Source organism: Octodon degus, unplaced genomic scaffold (assembly GCF_000260255.1).
Source record: "Octodon degus isolate 3935 unplaced genomic scaffold, OctDeg1.0 scaffold00197, whole genome shotgun sequence".
NCBI classification, from domain to species: domain Eukaryota; kingdom Metazoa; phylum Chordata; class Mammalia; order Rodentia; family Octodontidae; genus Octodon; species Octodon degus.
Window position 1 is genome coordinate 1,567,312 of NW_004524773.1, and position 17,908 is coordinate 1,585,219.

The following is a 17,908-nucleotide window of genomic DNA, read 5'->3' on the forward strand; positions in this document are numbered from 1 at the left end:
TGCTTTAGTCCGCTGAGCTACCTGGTCGGCCCCTCTTTTTTCTTTTTGAGAAAGGGTCTCACTATGCAGTTCAAGCTGGCCTTGAGCTCACTTTGCAGCCCAGATTGGTCTCGAACTTGCAATGATCCTCCTGCCTCAGCCTTCTGAGTGCTGGGATTACAGGTGTGTGACACCACGCCAGGCTGTCTGAAATGAATTTCTTTAAAAAATTTAAACATTTCATCTTATTTTTTTATTATACCGCGTATGTTAAAGAGAGGTGATCATATAAAGCACGAAAGAAAACAAACATAAATAAATAAATGAGGTGATCTATGTACTTCTGACCATCTTGCTGTGTTTCTCTGAACAAAAGACTTAAAACTGTTCCTTAACTTTTATAAATTTGAGATAATTTTTAATAGGGTCTGCACAATATCTGGCATAGGGTCAATTAGCAAGCAATAGTTACTCAACCCACATTTATACTGTTTCGGGTATTCGAACAAGCACACAAAGATTCCTGCTTTCTTGCAGCTTCTATCCTCTGATAAAGACCAGCACCTGGTGACCTAGTTTTTTCCCTCTCAAGGGGTTTTCTTGGGAAAGTAGGAAAGCATAAAAGAAATGCTAATTATTGTGTTAATCAGCATAAGTAAATAAACTTTCTCTTTCTTAACTCTCCACCCTTCCTAATAGTCCTTCGCAAGTCTCTAAGGGCTCCGGGCCAAAATGGGAGAAAGCTGAACTCCATTTCCCAGAGGGCCTCGCGGGGAACACTCCTGCGTCTGCGCGGCAAGACACTCCCTTTGCCTCCTGGGAGTTAGAGTTGTTCTTTCCCTCAACCCACCTACTGGCTTCCTATCCCACCTCCAAACTGCCGTGTTGCTTTCCGGGAGATGTAGTCCTTAATTGCCTGGACTCCAATTCCCAGCGGGCTTTGGGGCTAGAACCCGGAAGGGGAGGCTGTAGAAGAGCGAGTAGGGGCAACCCGCGTAGCCGAGGGAGCTGCGGCGCGCGGAGATGGTGAGAGGCTCAGGCGGGGTCCGGGGGCGCTTGAGAGTGTGGGCGGGGGTTCGAGACGCGGGGAGTTGGGGGAGGAACAAGCTGAGGCTAAAGAAAGGGCTGGACGCGAGATTGCCTGGGGGAGGGGATTGGGAGGAATGGGAACCCGAGGGAGTAGAATAATGGGGGGGGGGGCTGGGTTGGGTTGGGGAGGGGTCTTGGAAGTGGGGAGGCAGTCAAGCTTTGGGATAGATTGTAAGGCTGGAGAGGAAGCTTCAAGTTGGCGACTGGGATGGGCGTCCAGGCAGAGAACCTGAAGGGAACAGTTTTGAGGAGGGTTGTCCGGGGAGCGCTGTGGAAAGGCTTTAGTGGTCAGGGTTGTGTGAGAGTCTGGAGGTTCCAAAGGAGAGGCAACCGTGGATGCTAGGGGTTGGGTCCTCTGAGTGGATTCTGGGCAGGAAGGCAAGATGAGGCGGTGGGCGGCAGAAATCAATGAGAGTGTAGGCTAGGCTCCAGGACTGAGGGTGGGGCGGGGAGCGTGAGTTAGGGACTGTATGTAAAGATGCTTGCCTCATCCAGCCAGACTCCTGGTTAACTGGACAGTTAGGCAATTGTTATGCTAATATGGCCAGAAAGGACTATAGAGGCCACCGACACTCTCACAGTCTCTGGGATTTAGACGCGTGTAATGGTTTATCTGTATGGACATTTTAGCATTCTGATCTCTTATTCTGCCCTTCCTTTGTGACCTAGGCCAGCCTCAGTGTCCTTACCTGTACTAGGAGGACAACAAGCAGGCCACTGACAGAGTTAAAGGGAAGCTTCTTACTGTTGGTGGGAGACTTAAGTCTTAAGTCTCAGTGCTGTTGGTGGGAAGTTCCTCGTGCCAGGAATGTGTCTGGGTTACAGCTGCTAATGGGTTTTCTCCTCTTCAGTGTAGCCCCAGAGGCATTTTCCTAAAACCTGGCACTGATGTGGGCACACCCCAGCTCCGAAGCATGCAGGGGCTCCCCACAGTCTGATCCAGCTAACACTTAACTGTTTTATGAAATGCTTGGCTGTATTTTTAGCTGCTCGTCAGCTCATTTGATTTTTGACAACACTCCTAAGACATAGATGCTTAATCTTAGAGAAACAAAGCAGGCACAGAGAGGCTAAGCAATTTTTCCAAGGTCAGCCAGCATTACATGATAGATTCAGGATTCTAATTCATGCTGCAGCCTTGAACTCACGGCAATCCTCTGCCTCAGTCTCCCAAATAATGGCAATACAAGCCCTCTTCACCTGTTAAATGGGACACCAGGTATGGTGGCGCACACCAACAACCCCAGCACTCAGAGGCTGAGGCAGAAGAATCATTGTGAGTTTGAGACCAGCCTGGGCTACAAAGTGAGCTCAAAGCCAGCCTAAACTGCACAGGGAAACTCTGTCTCAAAAAACAAAAACAACACCCAAACAAACAAAGAATAAGTACTCACTACACATGTGTTTTGTTTTGTTTTGTTTTGTTAATATGAATAGAAAACAGAGTGGACACAGCAGGTAATAGGAAAGACTGTTGCTTTTCTTTCTCAAGCTCCCCCATTTCCTGACCTAAGGTCTTTTCTTTTTGCAGAGCCAGGGCTTGAACTCAGGTCCTTGTGCTTGTCAGGGAAGTGCTTATTCCACTGAGCCATCTCCCCAGCCTTCCTGACCTAAGTCAGCCTTCCTACCCCTATTCCTTGTCTCCCAAGTCCAAAAGTGACTGACTCCTGGAGAGGGTGCTCCAAAACTCTGTCCCTGTTTCCATTCCTGTCCCCAGCCAAATATAAATAATTCATTTGCCAATCCCTAGTTTGGCCCCAGTTCCAGATTTTTCAATGAATGATAAATATTTCTATCAACTTGAGTTTTGTTTTTTTCCCCTTTTTAGCCTTTTGGTCACTGGAGCCTCATGGGACAGTTTGATAACTGTAATTCACCTTGATTGATTTGCCATGAACCTTCTGCGATTTATAAATTTAGTGGCCCTGATAGTAAAGCTTGTTTTTTTGTTTTTTTGATTTTTTTGAGACAGGGTCTTGCTGTACAGTTTAGTGTGGCCTTGAACACACTATGGAGCCTGGGCTGGCCTCAAATTCAGGCATTCCTCGTGTCTCTGCCTTCTGACTGCTGGGGTAGCAGATGTATGCCACCGCACCTGCCTGAAGTTTATGGTGACAAGCACTTGTGTCACGTTGGCCAACGTTCACATCCTCACCCCTGTTGGCATGTGCCTTTGGCTAAGCTGAATACCCACGCCGGGCCTCAGTTTTTTCATTTGTAAAATTGCACCACGTCCAATCCATGAAGCTGGGTCTCGTAAGATGATAAATTATATAAAATGCTTCATTTGTGTTAAGCTCTTGTTAAGTATGAGGTCCTTCTTTGATGTTTATTCTTCCCCCAAAATTGTTTTAATCACAAGCTCTGGTGCTAGATTTGAATCCTGGCTCCATCTGTCACCGGCCATGTGACCTTGACTCGCCTGGACCTCGGTGTCCTCATCTGGAATGCGGGGATTCACTTGTTTATAGTGCACAAGTGTTATGGGAGTGCCTCCTACATACCAGGGCCAGGATGGGGTACAACTGGCCCTGGACCTCTGGGAGTTTGCTGTTGTCATAGTACCAGGACAGTTTTGCAGCTGTGGTAGCCTTGTGCGCATTTTTGGGGTTTGGGTTTCTCTATTCCTCATCGATTTGCAGCACTGTATGCCAGCTTTGCCCGCTTGTCATTGCTTTTTTAGATCTTTAATAGTTACTATTTCCCCCGCAGGTGGGGGGGTGACTGTCAAAACCAGGGCTTTAAGCTCCTTCGGCAAGTGCTCCACTAGTGAACTGGATCCCCAGCTCCAGCTGACTGACTGCTTCATTGTGGAACTAGGTGAATCCAGGATCTTCACAATGAGCTATATCCCTAAACTTACTTTTTTTTTTTTTTTTTTTTTTGCAGAACTGGGGATTGAACTCAGGTCCTTGGGCTTGCCAGGGAAGTGCTTATTCAACTGAGCCATCTCCCCAGCCCCTCTAAATTTTTTTTAAAAAAATTTTTATTTTTTTTTATTTTGAGACAGGGTTTTGCTAAGTCACTCAGTTGCCAGGGTGGGCTAAGACTTGCAGTCCTCCTGCCTCAGCCTCCCAGAGTGTGAGTGAGCACACTGGGCCTCATGGATTGTTAATATTCTCTCACCAGCCTTTGTTGAATTATCTGAAAACTCACTGGTCTGGGAGAAAATTGCCTCACTTGTTTCAGCCTGTTCTTGTCTGAAGCTTATTCATACAGAATGATCTTTTTACCATTTTTAATGGTGTATTTCTAACAAACCCAACAGTAACAAAAGAATGGCCCTAAACTGGGCATGGTGACACACGCTTAGGATCATAAATCCTAGCTCAGCCTGGATGACCGTGTCTCAAAATAAAAAACAAAAAACATTGGGGATGTAGCTCAGTGCAGAGGTCCTGGGTTCTATCCCCAGTACAGAAAAAAGAAAAGAAGAATAGAATCTCCTTGGGATAGATTTCACTTAAGGGTGTGAAATAAGAAAGAGGCTTTTGGCTGTCAGTGATTTTCAAACGTTTCATAGGGGGCTGGGGAGATAGCTCAGTAGAATAAGCGCTTGCCTGGCAAGTGCAAGGGCCTGAGTTCAATCCCCCGTTCCAAAAAAAAAAAAAACACCCCACAAACCCCTTCATAATCGCACTGTTTCTTCATTACCCCAGCATCTGAATAGCAAGCTCTCCTTGTAACCAGGCTGGCACCCTGTACTCTCCCTGGCTATAAAAGCTCAGCTACCCCATGGGTGGATGCTGTCAGTTCCATTTCATTTGTGGTGCTGGGGATGCAACCCAGGACCTTGTGTGTGCTAGCAAGTGCTCTAGTATAGAGCTACAGCCCTGACCTCACCTCCATTTTACAGGGCAGGAAACTGAGGCACGGCTGCCCGTGGCCACATCTCCTGAAATAGGAAAGCTGAGATCCGGTTGGTCTTGTCTACTTTTAGGATCTCCAAATCCTGAGGGCCAGGGCGGCTCCCATCCTCAGGGAGCTATGAGTCAAGGAAGTAGAGATAGAAAGGCCAGCAGACCCTGCAGACAGAAAGCCAGTGGAGAGGTATGCATGGGCCTGGACTGCAGACAGAGGGGCAGCGGGGCTGGGGGAGAGAGTGAACAGGAACAGCTGGGCTTGGCGGTGCGCACCTGTAATCCTGCACTCAGGAGGCTGAGGCAGGAGGATCTCCAAGAGTTCAAGACCAACCAGGGCTGCATAGTGAGACCCTGTCTCAAAAAGTTAAAAAAAAAAAAAAAAAAAAAAAAAAAAAAAAAAAAAAAAAGAAAGAACAAATGAACACACTGGACCCAGAAGGACCACAGCACTAATACCTATCCACCAGCTCCTTTTCGTTGTTGCTCCTGCCACCAGTTCTTGTGTGATTAGAAAAGTGCACTCCCAGCGCACCTGCTCTCCGCGCTGCCTGTGCTGGTTCTGTGCAGTTTCTCCACCATCATTGAACTTCTTAGGTTCATGCTTAGCTTTTTTTTTTTTTTTCTTCTTTTTTGTCTGTTTTCTGTACAGCCCAGACTGGTCTCAAACTTGTACTGATCCTCCTGCCTCAACCTCCCCCAAGTGCTGGAATAACCAGGGTGTGCCATCTCACCCGGCTTTGTTTTGTTTTTGTTTTGAAACAGAATTTTACTATGTAGCTCAGGCTGGCCTTGAACTCCCATGAAGCCCAGGCTGGTCTTGAACTTTAGGCCATCTTCCTGCCTCAGCCTCCCAAGTACTGGGAATGTTATAGGCATGTGCTACCACGCCCAGCTCTTTCTTCATTTTGGTGAAGCAATTGCTCCAGCTACTTTGTAAAAAAAGGTTCATGGGACATACATTGTTTTGAGCATTTGCGTATTTGCACGTCTTCAGAGAATGCTTGAAGCTGGGACGTGATAGATTTGAAGTAATCCAGCTAGTGTGTGGAAAGATCCCTCAGGCTACCATGTTGAAAGGACGTCTCAGGAGAGCTAAATCAGCTGGCGAACCAGGGAACAGCTGTGGTTGTGGGGTGAGGTCTTAGCTGCCTGGAATTGACAGGCCAGTTAGGAGAGGGGCTTCACCACTGAGCTCACTGCCATTTAGCATGTGTTATAAGAGGAAGCCTCAGGAGGGGGACATCACCTAGAGCTTGGGGAGGTTCTAGGAGAGCTTCCTAGAGGCGGTGGCATCCTGTCCTGGGACAGGATTTCCCCTGGGGATGCTGGCCAGAGCAGAAGCTGGGCAGGATGGCTGGTAGGAGTTCCTTTATTCATTTTTTTCTTTCCTTTATTCCTTCAAACAGATGTGTGTTTCACACCTGAGCCATGCTGGGGCATTGCTTATCAACAAGTGGCTTGGAGAGCTTGTTCTAGTGATCTGTAAGACTTGGCAGCCCTGGGTTGGGACTAAGAGTCTGTGCGTCGGTGTCCGCCAACTCCCAGGGAAGGCCGTGTGGCCACTGCCCAGGTGCTCGGTGCTCACTGTTCTGGAAGCTGGCGAAGCAGGGGGCAAAAGTGGTGGCACTGAGCCGTCTTCATTTTACTAAGGAGAGATAGTGTGTCCACTAAACAAAAATTTTAGTATATTTGATAGTGATGTGCTAAGGAGAAAATTGAGTCAGGGAAAAGGAATGAGCATGTGTGTGTCTTTGGGGAGGAGGAGCTGTGGTTTTAAGTCAAAGGATTCACAGAGTTGGTAAGATGAGGAGGAGCATTGTAGGCAGGGGTAGAAGCCTCAAAGATGGGCTGTTTCTCAGGTGTTCCATGCCTCGGTTTCCCACCTTTGACACCACTGAGATGCAGGAACACCCACAATTTAAAGGGGAGAAGATTATTTTGGTCAGAGTTGGAGAGATTTCAGTCCCTCATCGGCTGGCCCCGAGGCAGGACTGTGTGGCCAAGGAGAATTGCTCAAGGCTGAGCAGGCAGGAAGCCTAGAGACTGCTCCAGGGCGCGGGGAGAGAGCGGCTGCCAGGCCACGCCCCTAGGCGCCACCTTCCTCAGGCCAGACTTTACCTCCCCAGTCACGCCGAGTGGAAGCTCTGAGCATCCCGGTAGCATGATCTGAGGCCCCACCCGTATGCACGTGGGGCTCGAGGGCCCATGGAGATGCAGACCGTAACAGCATGCCGTGAAAACTGGTGAGACGTGAGGATTCAATAGCGTAATCTTTGTGAAATGCTCAGAGCAGGGCCTGGCGCACAAGGAGTGCTCTGGTATTCACTGGTGTGATTAATGTATTCCTGTTGGTCACCATTGTTTACTTGAACGTCTTCCCCCTTTCCCTTCATCTCTTTCTGGTGAGCTCAGTGTCACCTATGCCTCCCCAGCACCCAAGCCAGGAGCAGCTCACAGCCAGACCCCAGTGAATGTCTGAGACAAGTTTGCGCAAATGTTCTGTGTACGCTGAGGAGGTAAACAGGAGGATTCTGTAACCATTGGGGGCATTCCATAAGGGCGCAGCTTGTGTGGCTTGGATCCTTACTAATTTTATTTTATCATGAAATCTATTCTGAGAGATGTTACAATTACATTACAATTCTCTTTTGTCACTTGATAGGCTTAGGGCTGTCATGTGCATTGGTGATTGCTTTCGGATTTATGTTGTTTTGAGACTTGTATTAGGATCATGCATTCTAAGAACTTGTATATAGTGGATCAGTTAGTTTTGTAACCATCTTTGTCAGGTTTTGTTGGTTTTTTCAGTTTATTTTGGTTTACTTGAACTCACTACATAGTCCATGATGGCTCTGAATCCTCCTGCCTCAGCCTCCCAGGTGCAGGGATTACAAATGTGTTCCACCACATGCTGCTTTATTGCTGTTGTTAATGATACTATTGCTGCTGGACTTGTCTCTTGTCTCCATTTGCTTGGTGAGTCTTTTTCCATCGTTTTGTCTTCTGGGTGGTGATGTGTTAGAGCCGACCTTGCCTCCTCCTCTTCACAAACCAGAGACAGATTTATCCTCAGTGACCTGGGGGACCGACAGGGCTGGGATGAAGGGATGGGGCGGTGTCGTTCCCCTCGCAGGCAGGTAGTGACCAGAAGGGAGCTCAGGGAAGCCTCCCCATATAAAGTTACACTTAAGCAAACACCTGAAATAAGGAGCCAGGTCGCTGGAGCTCTCGGGGAATGCTTTGTAGTCTGCAGGAACAGCAAATGCCGACCAAGGAAGGGCGGAATTTGGTGACTTTCAGAAATAGATCGCAAAGAGCCCAGGGTGGAGCCTGCGCCAGCCTGAGGGGTGAGCTTCCTGGAGGAGAGGGTGCTGAAGAGCAAGCCTAGGGAATATAAAGGGAAGCGGCGAAGCAGTACAGGTAGTGGCCGGATCAGATTCCCTGGCTTCATACCCTGCTCCAACTTGCGTCGGTTCTTCATGACCTTGGGCTGGTTTCAGTTGCTTCATCCATGCTATGGAGATGATTCTGAGGATTAGACAAGGCCTGCGTTTTCTCACTACTCCGTGTGCCAGGTCAGGTGCTCACCAGGCTGCACAGGGCTGGGAGGGGGAGGTTGACTGGGGATGAAGGAGGGAGTGGGCAGGGATAAGGGGGGTGCGGCAGGGCAGCTACCTGGGCTGCTTCCTGAGGGCATTGGGGAGCCATGGAAGGCTGTAAGCAGGGAACCGGGAATATTTACGGATTGGTCCCTTTAGGAGATCTGCAGGCTGCCCTTGAAGCTGTCATGTGGGAGTCCAGCTGGAAGCAGGCCAGGTTGGGCCGGGAGTTGAAGATGGGAGACACCTGGGGAGAGGAGGGTCTGCACCGAAGCCCACCTGGCACACAAACATTGCATGCTCTGTGAATTTTAAATGAGCAAAATTAGAACTTGAAAGTCCTTATGGAGTTATTTCCTATTGTTTTCCTGTTTAGAGTCAGGGTCGGGTCACATGGCTCAAAAGAGGGAATAGATAGATCTCGTTACAAGGCCGGAGCCTTGAATGCCAGGGTTGGCGCTTTGGAGGCTCGGACTCAGTGTCATAGGGACTCTGCACATTTGGTTTTAAAGTGAGGTGAGTCTGGTGCCGTTTTTTTCCCAGGGGAAACCCTGGTTCTTCCGCGACTCCCACCCAGAGCTAGGTACTGTTGTTGACCCTCTTCTAGCTCTGCTTCCAAATCCGGAGTTCTCAATTCTAGGATCAACCCTGGTCCTTTAAATCTCGTCTGTCAATAAGGGCTCTTTTTTGAGGAACCGTCGAGTAATAAACCTTCCTTTACTTGCCATACTCTCCTCCCTAGTTGGATTTTCTCCGGTTAGCTGGATGTAGGGAATTGTTCCGCTCTCCCTAAATCTGGCGGCTTCCATTCTACCTCCCCCTCTCGCCTACTCCTCCCCTTTTCGAAGTTGGGCCCCTGCGCCAAGGGCTTCCTTATATGGGCACGGCCCCAATTGGAGGCTGCTGATTGGCTGAGAGCGTCACGCGCGCGTCTGTCAACAAAGGGGTGGGGCTTAGAAAGGCAGTCCTCCCGCCAGCCCGCGCACGTGGGGGCGGGCGCTCGTTCCTTTCTAGAGAGCATGCGTGTGCTTGGCTGCGGGTGAGGGCGCTTTGGGGGCGTGTCTAGATTTCGCGGGTCACCTGCGGGGTTTGGGAGATTTCTTTGAAGGGGCGGCTACAAAATTTGGGGGCTGTTTTTGCAATCAAGTGATATTTTGGATCTTGGGAAAGTTGCAGAGGTGTAGGGAACACTTGGGCTTCCCTAGAGCTTAAAGGGCGCCTAGGGGTTTGAGTTCTTTTGTAATGTGCGAGGTTTGGTTGTTTGGGGGGTTTCTTTTGTGGTTTGGAGGTTTGTTAGGTATAGGATCGGGGTCTCCTGGAGAGATTTAGAAGCAAGGAGCCGGAAATGGTGATGCTCGCCCGTAAACCCAGCATATTGGGAGGCTGAGTAGGAAGATAGAAAGTTCAAGCCCACGCTGGGCAGCCTGGCGATTTAGAGTGTTCCTGTCTAGGCGACAATAAAAAATGAAAAAGGTCGGGAGACCTAGCTGAGTGTAAAGGCCCCCAGGCCCGGGGAGGAAAGCAAGGAACCCAAGAGGGCCAGTTCTGAGCCAGTGTCTGAGCTCGTCTGTCTTGACTGTTCTACGTGTCTGACCCGCGAAGCGATTAACCTTTCTGCGACTCATCTGGAAGCAGAAATTTACTAACACTACCTGCATCCTAGGGACAGCAGTTGTTCAAAGAGTGCCCAAGTACACGCTGCACTAAGCACTTGTCTGCTGTTGTAACATTGGTGAGGTTTCTTTGGAGTCTCTTTTGGCTTTGAGAAGTACTTATTTGTTTTGGGATTCGTCTTAAATGTGAGGCAGCTTTTGTATATTAGTTATTCTGGAGGCTTTCTGTGGAAATAAGGGATGCATGGGGCTATTTTGGGGTGAGTGTATGAGTTAAAGACAGGCGTTTGTGAGGTTGGGAGATTGCTGTATTAGGATCTGTGAGAAGTCATTTCAAGTTGGGTTCTTTTGTGAGGGGGGAGGATGTATTTTCAGGTGTGGGTGTTTAAAGGACGATTTGAAGTCTGGATTTTGGGGGAGAGTTAAGATTCTGGAGATGAAGGAAGTGATTGGGTATTATGGGGGAGGTAAGGAGTCAGGATTGGGGCTCTTTTTGTAATCGATGTATGGGGCTCTTTTTGTTATTGATGTCTGTATTTGGAGGCTGTCTCAACTTTGAATGGTGTCAGATTATCTAGAATTGCCCACATTTAGAGGGACAGTTTATATATACTGCAAGAGTAGGCAAATTTTTCCCGTAAAGGGCCAGATAATGACTATTACAGGCTTTTCAGGCTGTGTACAGTCTGGTACAGCTCTGCTGTTGTGGCATGAAAGCAGACATAAATGTGTGTTTTGTAAAACTTTTATTTACGTGGATAATGAGTTAGGTTTGCTGAGCAGTCTGGTGCATAGGATTGTGGAAGGCTTGGGATTTGCAAGCTTTCCTTTTTGAGCTCTCTAGAAGGAGATACAGGGCAAGGGAAAAATTCAGACTGAGGCCTCTGCTACTTACTCAAAAGCATGGGGCAGAGTAGATATATCCGATGTATTACCAAAAAAGTTACTTCCAGATTAGGTCTTGCACATAAATAAAGTAACCATTTTCAAGAGGGTCCTGAATTGAAGACTCCAGAAACCAAGTTGGAGAAGCTGGCTTTGCTCCAGATCTTCTGTATCCTTAACTGTGTTAATTCTTCGCCATTCAGAGCCTCAGTTTACTGTAGTTCAGTGAAATTTCGGAGAACTTTTGCAAGGATGTAGTTTTCCTAGGTGAGAATGCACAGCTTTTACAAAATTCTCATGACCCCCCCCCCCAAAAAAAAGCCAGTTTACTCGTGTTTGTTGTTGGGTTTTTTTTGTTGTTGTTGTTTTGTTTTGTTTTTTCTCAGAACCAGGGATTGAACTCAGGCCCTTGAGCTTGCCAGGGAAGTGCTTATTCCACTGAGCCATCTCCCTGGCCCTAAAAAAAAAAGCTAGTTTTTAAAGGGCCTGACTCTGACTTCAGATTTTCTTTTCCTACCCAGCCCACCTATTTCTTCCCTCCCTTGGCTCATGCAGCCACTAGCTGTAGGCAGAGCTGGGAATTCCTGTTGGGTTTTTTTTTAGGAGCTTGTTACTCGGTGACAAAGAGGAGAGGGAGGAGCCTGTCTGTGGTTTGCCAGTGGGTACTGTCACTTAAGTTTAAAGGTCAGGCAGCAGGAAGTCCCAGAACTGCCAGCTAAGGCAGTAGGGCAGTGGCACGGGATCTGTGGGATCCGAGAAAGCAGCCAGCCCGTTAGGGTTACACTCTTCATTTAGAGATCCCATCAACATCCCTGGCTGCTCACCTGAGCAGTGGGAAAGGAGTAGAGATTGGTTTTGTTTTTGTTTCTGTGTTTGTGGTGCTGAATGGAAGCAAGGGCCCTTTTTGTGCCAGGCGGGTGCTTATCACTGAGCCACACACCCCCAGCCCAGGATGGCTAGTGACCATCTAATTTGCTGTGTTCACTCCAAACAGATTGGGATAGGAGAGGAATCCTGGGAAGAAAGCCTATTTTTCCAGCTGTCAACTTTCTTTTTCTTGTCCCCAGGTGACATGTGGAGTCCCCTGCCATCCCACTCCTGAGGTCTGTTGACTCCTTGCCTGTTTGCTGTCACACCCAGAATGGACCGCAGCAGTCTCCTGCCTTTTCAGCTCTGGTGCCCCCGGCCCTTCGGCACCTACTCTCAGAACCAGACACGTCCACCTTCCGCTGTGCTCAAGCCATCAGCTTGCCCTGAGCCCGGCAGTGGGGCTGAGCCAGACCATGGGCCTGCACACTCAGAGAACACCCCGCCTGCTTTGGCCGATGCCCCTACCTCCCAGTCCACTCCGCTTCTCTCAGCTTCTGCAGCAGGTGATGAGGGTCGAGTCCTGCTAGACACGTGGTATGTTATCAAGCCCGGGAATACCAAGGAGAAGGTGGCCTTCTTCGTGGCGCACCAGTGCGGCGGAGGTAGCCGGGCCAGCTCCATGAAAGTTAAGGGGCACTGGGGCAGTGACAGCTCCAAGGCTAAGCGGAGGAGGCGCTGTCTTGAACCCACCAGGGCTCCTCCAGACCCAGGGGGCCAGGAGGGGTCCCCTGCTGCTGAAGGGGGCCCCACTTCAGCTGGGGAAGATGTAGACCTCCTCTCTGTAGCTGAGATGGTAGCCCTGGTGGAACAGAGGGCTGCCCTGGCCCTGCAGAGCTATCCACGCCCCGCCACCCCAGCACCTGTGGTTTTTGTGTCAGCTGAGCAGGGTGGGCCTGCCAAGGGGCTAGGGTCTGAGAGGCGTTCAGGTGCTGGTGACTGCAGCCGTGTGGCTGAGGCAGTGGCCCACTTCGAGGCCCAGCGGGACAACCCTCCAACTAAGGGCCTCCGCAAGGAGGAGCGGCCTGGGCCAGGTCCCGGTGAGGTACGCATTGCCTTCCGCATCTCCAATGGCCGGGAGCCCCGGGCACCAGATGGCAGCTTACCCAACGGAAACGGGGGCCGGCCTGGTTGCACCTACCCTGGCAGTCCTGGGCCTGGGGCCCGAGCCAAGGACAAGATCACCTGTGACTTATACCAGCTCATCAGCCCCTCCCGGGATGCCCTTCCCAGCAACGTGGAATTCCTGCTGGCTAGGGCAGATGAAGCTAGTGAGAGTGAGAGCCCAGCCCCTGCCAGGCCTGAGGACACTCCCCCGGCACCCCCGCCACCCCCTGCCCGGGACTGCGGAGCCTCAGGCTTTCATGTGGATGTGGTTGTGACTGGTGTAGTGGACGAGTGTGTCTTCTTTGGTAAGGATGGCACCAAGAACGTGAAGGAGGAGACAGTGTGCCTGACAGTGAGCCCCGAAGAGCCACCGCCACCTGGCCAGCTCTTCTTCCTCCAGTCCCGGGGGCCAGATGGGCCCCCTGAACCACCCCCAGCTGATGCACCAACCACAGTGCCCGGCCCAGATGATGCTGAGGGGACAGCAGACACCTCCTTGTGCCGCCTATACCGGCATGTATCGCATGACTTCTTGGAAATCCGCTTCAAAATCCAGCGGCTGTTGGAGCCGCGACAATATATGCTGCTGCTGCCCGAGCATGTGCTGGTCAAGATCTTCAGCTTTCTGCCCACACGGGCCCTGGCTGCCCTCAAGTGCACCTGCCACCACTTCAAGGGCATCATCGAGGCGTTCGGTGTGCGTGCTACAGACTCTCGCTGGAGCCGAGACCCACTCTACCGCGATGACCCTTGCAAGCAGTGCCGCAAGCGATATGAGAAGGGCGATGTGTCCTTGTGCCGCTGGCACCCCAAGCCCTACCACCACGACCTGCCTTACGGACGTTCCTACTGGATGTGCTGCCGCCGAGCTGATCGCGAGACACCGGGCTGCCGCCTGGGCCTGCACGATAACAACTGGGTGCTGCCCTGCAACGGGCTGGGTGGGAGCAGAGCAGGCCGGGAAGAGGGGAGGTGAAGCCGGGGATGGGAGGGGAGCCCACTGTGTCCGTCCCCTCCCCCTCCCTGGGAGCCAGGGTCTGGACTGGGCCACCAGCCCACAACCCCCCCAGTCCAGGCAGTGTTGACCCTCCCAACACCAGAACTGAGATCAGCTTTCTGGGGGATCCAAGAGGACACTCTGGTTGACCCATTGGTTTTCTACTCTTGACCCAGGGCCGGGAACCCTCAAGTAGGGTGTTTTTTATCAGCATCTCAATTTCTTCTCCATTCAGCCCCAGCACCCTCCCTGCAACTCTACACCCCAGGGACCCACCAGCAGGGAGCAGATGGCAGCTAATTTTGGTACCACCTAAGGCTTCCCCCCGCCTCGCTCCCCTTCTTTGCCTCTTCCCTCCCTGTAGCTCTTTGCGTCTGGAGCTGTTTGCGCACCCAGGTTGGTACCTCCACACCTCCCACCCCAGGGCTTACCTCTTGGAATTAGGAGCTATCTGATTACAGATCAAATTTGGCTCTTTCCCCTGGCAGCCTACCATTTCTAGACTTTCCCATTAGAGAAATAAAAATTACTTCTTTCTCTTTAACTACAAGCTACCAGTCTTTCCTCTTCCTTGACAAGGAAGGGGGGGAAAAAACCCTAAAGTATAGGCCCCGCCCCACCCCATTATTTAAGCTTTGCCAATGCTCCCCACCCAGTAAAGCTGTGAAGCCCTTTACCTTGCTCTCAACAGCAAGGAGGGCAGGGACTGTGGGTTTGAATTTCTAAGTGGTTTTTCCTTCCATTCTGTGTACTTGCTGAGGTGGGTTCTTTACCCAAAACCAACAGCAGGTTTCTTTATAGAACTTTTTGGTCAACTGGGACCTTGATTTTCAGGCAGTATGGTCTGGGGTATTTTTGTTTGTTCTGTTTGGGATTTGTTGTTTTTGTTTCTCCATCATTGTGGTTCTGGAAGATTCTAGCATGTGGCATCTGGCCAATTTTTGAATTGGTCCTTTCTATAAACTCAATATTTATAAGGCTGGGCCTAGACTGTTCTGTGTGTTGTGCAGGGAGGGAGGCTGGGAAGAAAAGAGCTAGGGCCTATGCACAGTAGGATGGAAAATGTACCAAAGGGATCTGTAGCCAAATTCCTCAGCCTAAGATTATTTTTGACTCTCTCATCTGTGCTGGTTTTGATTTGAAAATCTCAAAATAGTTGTGATTTAAACAAGATCATTTTTACTTCTTTAAAAATCCAGTGTTAAGCATGACAGGCTCAAGCCCCCAAACCTCTCTTCCCTCAACTGCTGTTCTTTCACTGTTGCCCTCATCATCATGGTCTGAGATGGCTGTGGGAATCCAGCCACCTCCTTTCTGCAGGCAGGGAAGCACCCTTCCTCCCTCTAGTACTGCACTATGTGTGCTTTCATACACACTTCACTGGTCAGTAGGTAGCTATACACAGCTGCAAAAATGGGAAGCTGGGAAATGGAGTCTTAGCTGGGTGCAGTGTGCCCAGCTAAAGTTCACTAATAAAGATCCCTGTAGGGGCCGAGGAGATGGCTCAGTGGAATAAGCGCTTCCCTGGCAAAAGCAAGGGCCTGAGTTCAGTCCCCAACTAAGAGGCCAGGGATATGGCTCAGCGTATAGTCCCTGCCTGGCAAAGCAAGCGGTCCCAAGTTCAATTCCTGGTATCAAATGAATCCCTGTAACTGAAATTTTAAAAGTTTTTTACTTGTTTTAGTAAATTAAAAAGGGGGCAACTAAGACATCTTTTAAGTGTAAAAGAAGAGTGGACATTGGTAAGACCGGACAATCTCTTACATTCTCATTAGAGAAGCAAATTCCAGTGGGTAGGGTATCAAAATATTCAGTGCTTCGATTTTAGGATCAAAGAGACCTAGATGGCCAGCGAGATAACTTTTACTGGTCTAAAGTGCCTGCTTAGGCAAGCTTAGGTAGGTTCAGGGGGCTGTGGTTCGATCCCTGGTACCACCACTCCAGCCCTGCTTTCAGGGCGGGCTGCACTGACCAAAAAAAAAAAAATCTTAAGAGACCTAGATGAATCTTGGTTTGGTTTTGTGAGACTTTGGTTTCTCATGAAAGGTAGGTTAGATCACTTGTGCTCTCCTGCTGAAAACAGCTAACAAAAGAAGTTTCCTTAAAAGCATCACGGATCTCCTGAAATATGTTAAGGACCCACCAGGCCAAGATTTTAAGGGACATAGAGCCACTTTGATTCTGAGAACATCTGCTGATTGGACAAACTTGAGTTTGCTCGTTGGCAGCACAATGGGGACAAAGCCACAGTCTCTCCACCATTGTAGGAATCCCAAAAGATTGAACTTAAGGATGATGGCTGCAGAGGGGAGCCCCAGGCCAAAGGAAAAATCAGCTCTGAGCATTAGTCCGGCCAGGCTCACAACCCATGTTAACTGAAGAGACTTTTTGCTGAGGTAAACTGGGCATGGAGCACACCTGTAATCTCGGCACTCGGGAGGCTGAGGCAGGTGGATCAGTGTGCATCCAAGGCCATCTGAGGCTCCACAGTGAGTTCAAATCTAGACTGAACTACATAGTAAGACCCTGTCTCAAAAAATAGAATCCCGTGTGTAATTTTTCAGACGAGTAGCTAATAGATATGCATGAAAGTAAAACCATCGGAGCAGGAAACAGCAGAAGTACCTCCCAATTTAGAACCACAAGGCTTCAGACAGTGGGACTCGGCCACAGATTGTAACACATTATCTTGAACTACTTATTATTTATTTGCAGTAGTAGGGACTTAACCCAGCCCCTCTTTGTTTTTTGGGGTTTTTTGGGGGGGGCACTCAGGATGTCTTCAGGGCAGGTTTGGTTTGGCTTGAGGATGAGGGGATCAAACCACAGCATCCCTTACTTTGTATTTTAAGACAAGGTTTACCAAATTGTTCAGGCCTGCTCAAATTTAGGAGCCTCCAGAGCACTACAATTACAGGTGTGTCCCAACATACCCAGCTAAGACTGTATTTAAATATTTTAAAAAGCTAAGCATAGTGGTATGCTTTTGTAATCCTAGCACTCTGGAAGCTAAGACAAGACAATCATAAGTTTGAGGGCAGCCTGTGCTACATAACAAATTCCTTTCTGGACTTTGTAGCAAGATCCATCTCAAAAAAAAAAAAAAAATTGTAGCCCAGTCTGGCATCCAACTCCTAGCAATCCTCCTCTTGCCTCAGCCTCCCAAGTATTACAATTCTAGCTTTACAGCTGTGTGCTACCACACCTAGCTGCATCCTATCACTAGATAGCAGGTAAGGAATTTTCCACTGCTCAAAAGCTTTTGGAGTTCGGAACACTTGATATTTGGGGATTAAGGATACTCAGCTTGTGTTAATCATTCCTCAAAAGACCAACGCATGAAACATTGATCGAGTGCTCGGCAGGGCTTCCAAATACACCTGTGGAGGGCTGGCACGAGATAGCTTAGTGGACTAAGCGCCTGCTTTGGCAAACTCAGGATAGGGTTCGATCCCCAGTTCTACAGGCCATACCGGGCCTGTCCCCAGAGTGCACTGAGCTGGACTAGTCTGGGTGTGGTGGCATACATGCCTGTAATCCCAGCGGTGGGCAGGCTGAAAACAGATCACTGGGAGTCTGACCTGCACAGTGAGACCCTGTACCAAACACATAAAACAAAACCAAATACACCTGTGCTGTCCGTGGAGGAAAGCTGCAGTTGGTCATGTACCAAGTGGAATGGGAGCTGTGGGGCCCGCTGGCTTTGGTCCCTGGGGAAATCCCTTGTCAGACAGCAGCCTCATTGTTAAAATGGATCTGCGGGGCCTTACTTGAGATTCAAGCCAAACATGTGATGCAAAAAACCATTTAAAAGCTAGCTAGTTCTAGCACTCGGGGAGGCAGAGGCAGGACAATTTCACATTTAAGTCCAGCCTCACCAACTCAGGAATGTAGGAAAAGCCAATCAAG

The 17,908-nt window shown here is 49.5% G+C and overlaps 1 protein-coding gene across 3 annotated transcripts; it reads left to right on the plus strand.

The window, feature by feature from the left end:
• Positions 1-938: 938 nt before the first annotated feature.
• Fbxo46 (F-box protein 46) lies at positions 939-15,495 on the plus strand. 3 transcript variants are annotated; one of them, XM_023704622.1, is made up of 3 exons: positions 6,049-6,288; positions 7,364-7,447; positions 12,096-15,495. In XM_023704622.1, exon 3 carries the CDS (start codon positions 12,170-12,172, stop codon positions 13,976-13,978), a length of 1,809 nt encoding a protein of 602 aa, XP_023560390.1. In that variant the 5' UTR covers positions 6,049-6,288; positions 7,364-7,447; positions 12,096-12,169; the 3' UTR covers positions 13,979-15,495. The 3 variants fall into 3 exon arrangements, with proteins under 3 accessions (XP_004644351.1, XP_023560390.1, XP_023560391.1); XM_004644294.2 differs by lacking the exons at positions 6,049-6,288; positions 7,364-7,447 and adding an exon at positions 939-1,005; XM_023704623.1 differs by lacking the exons at positions 6,049-6,288; positions 7,364-7,447 and adding an exon at positions 8,480-8,506.
• The last annotated feature ends 2,413 nt before the right edge of the window (positions 15,496-17,908 follow it).

Excerpts from the sequence above, each read along its gene's own strand:
- Fbxo46 (XM_004644294.2), top strand. The coding sequence starts at position 12,170 with ATGGACCGCAGCAGTCTCCTGCCTTTTCAGCTCTGGTGCCCCCGGCCC.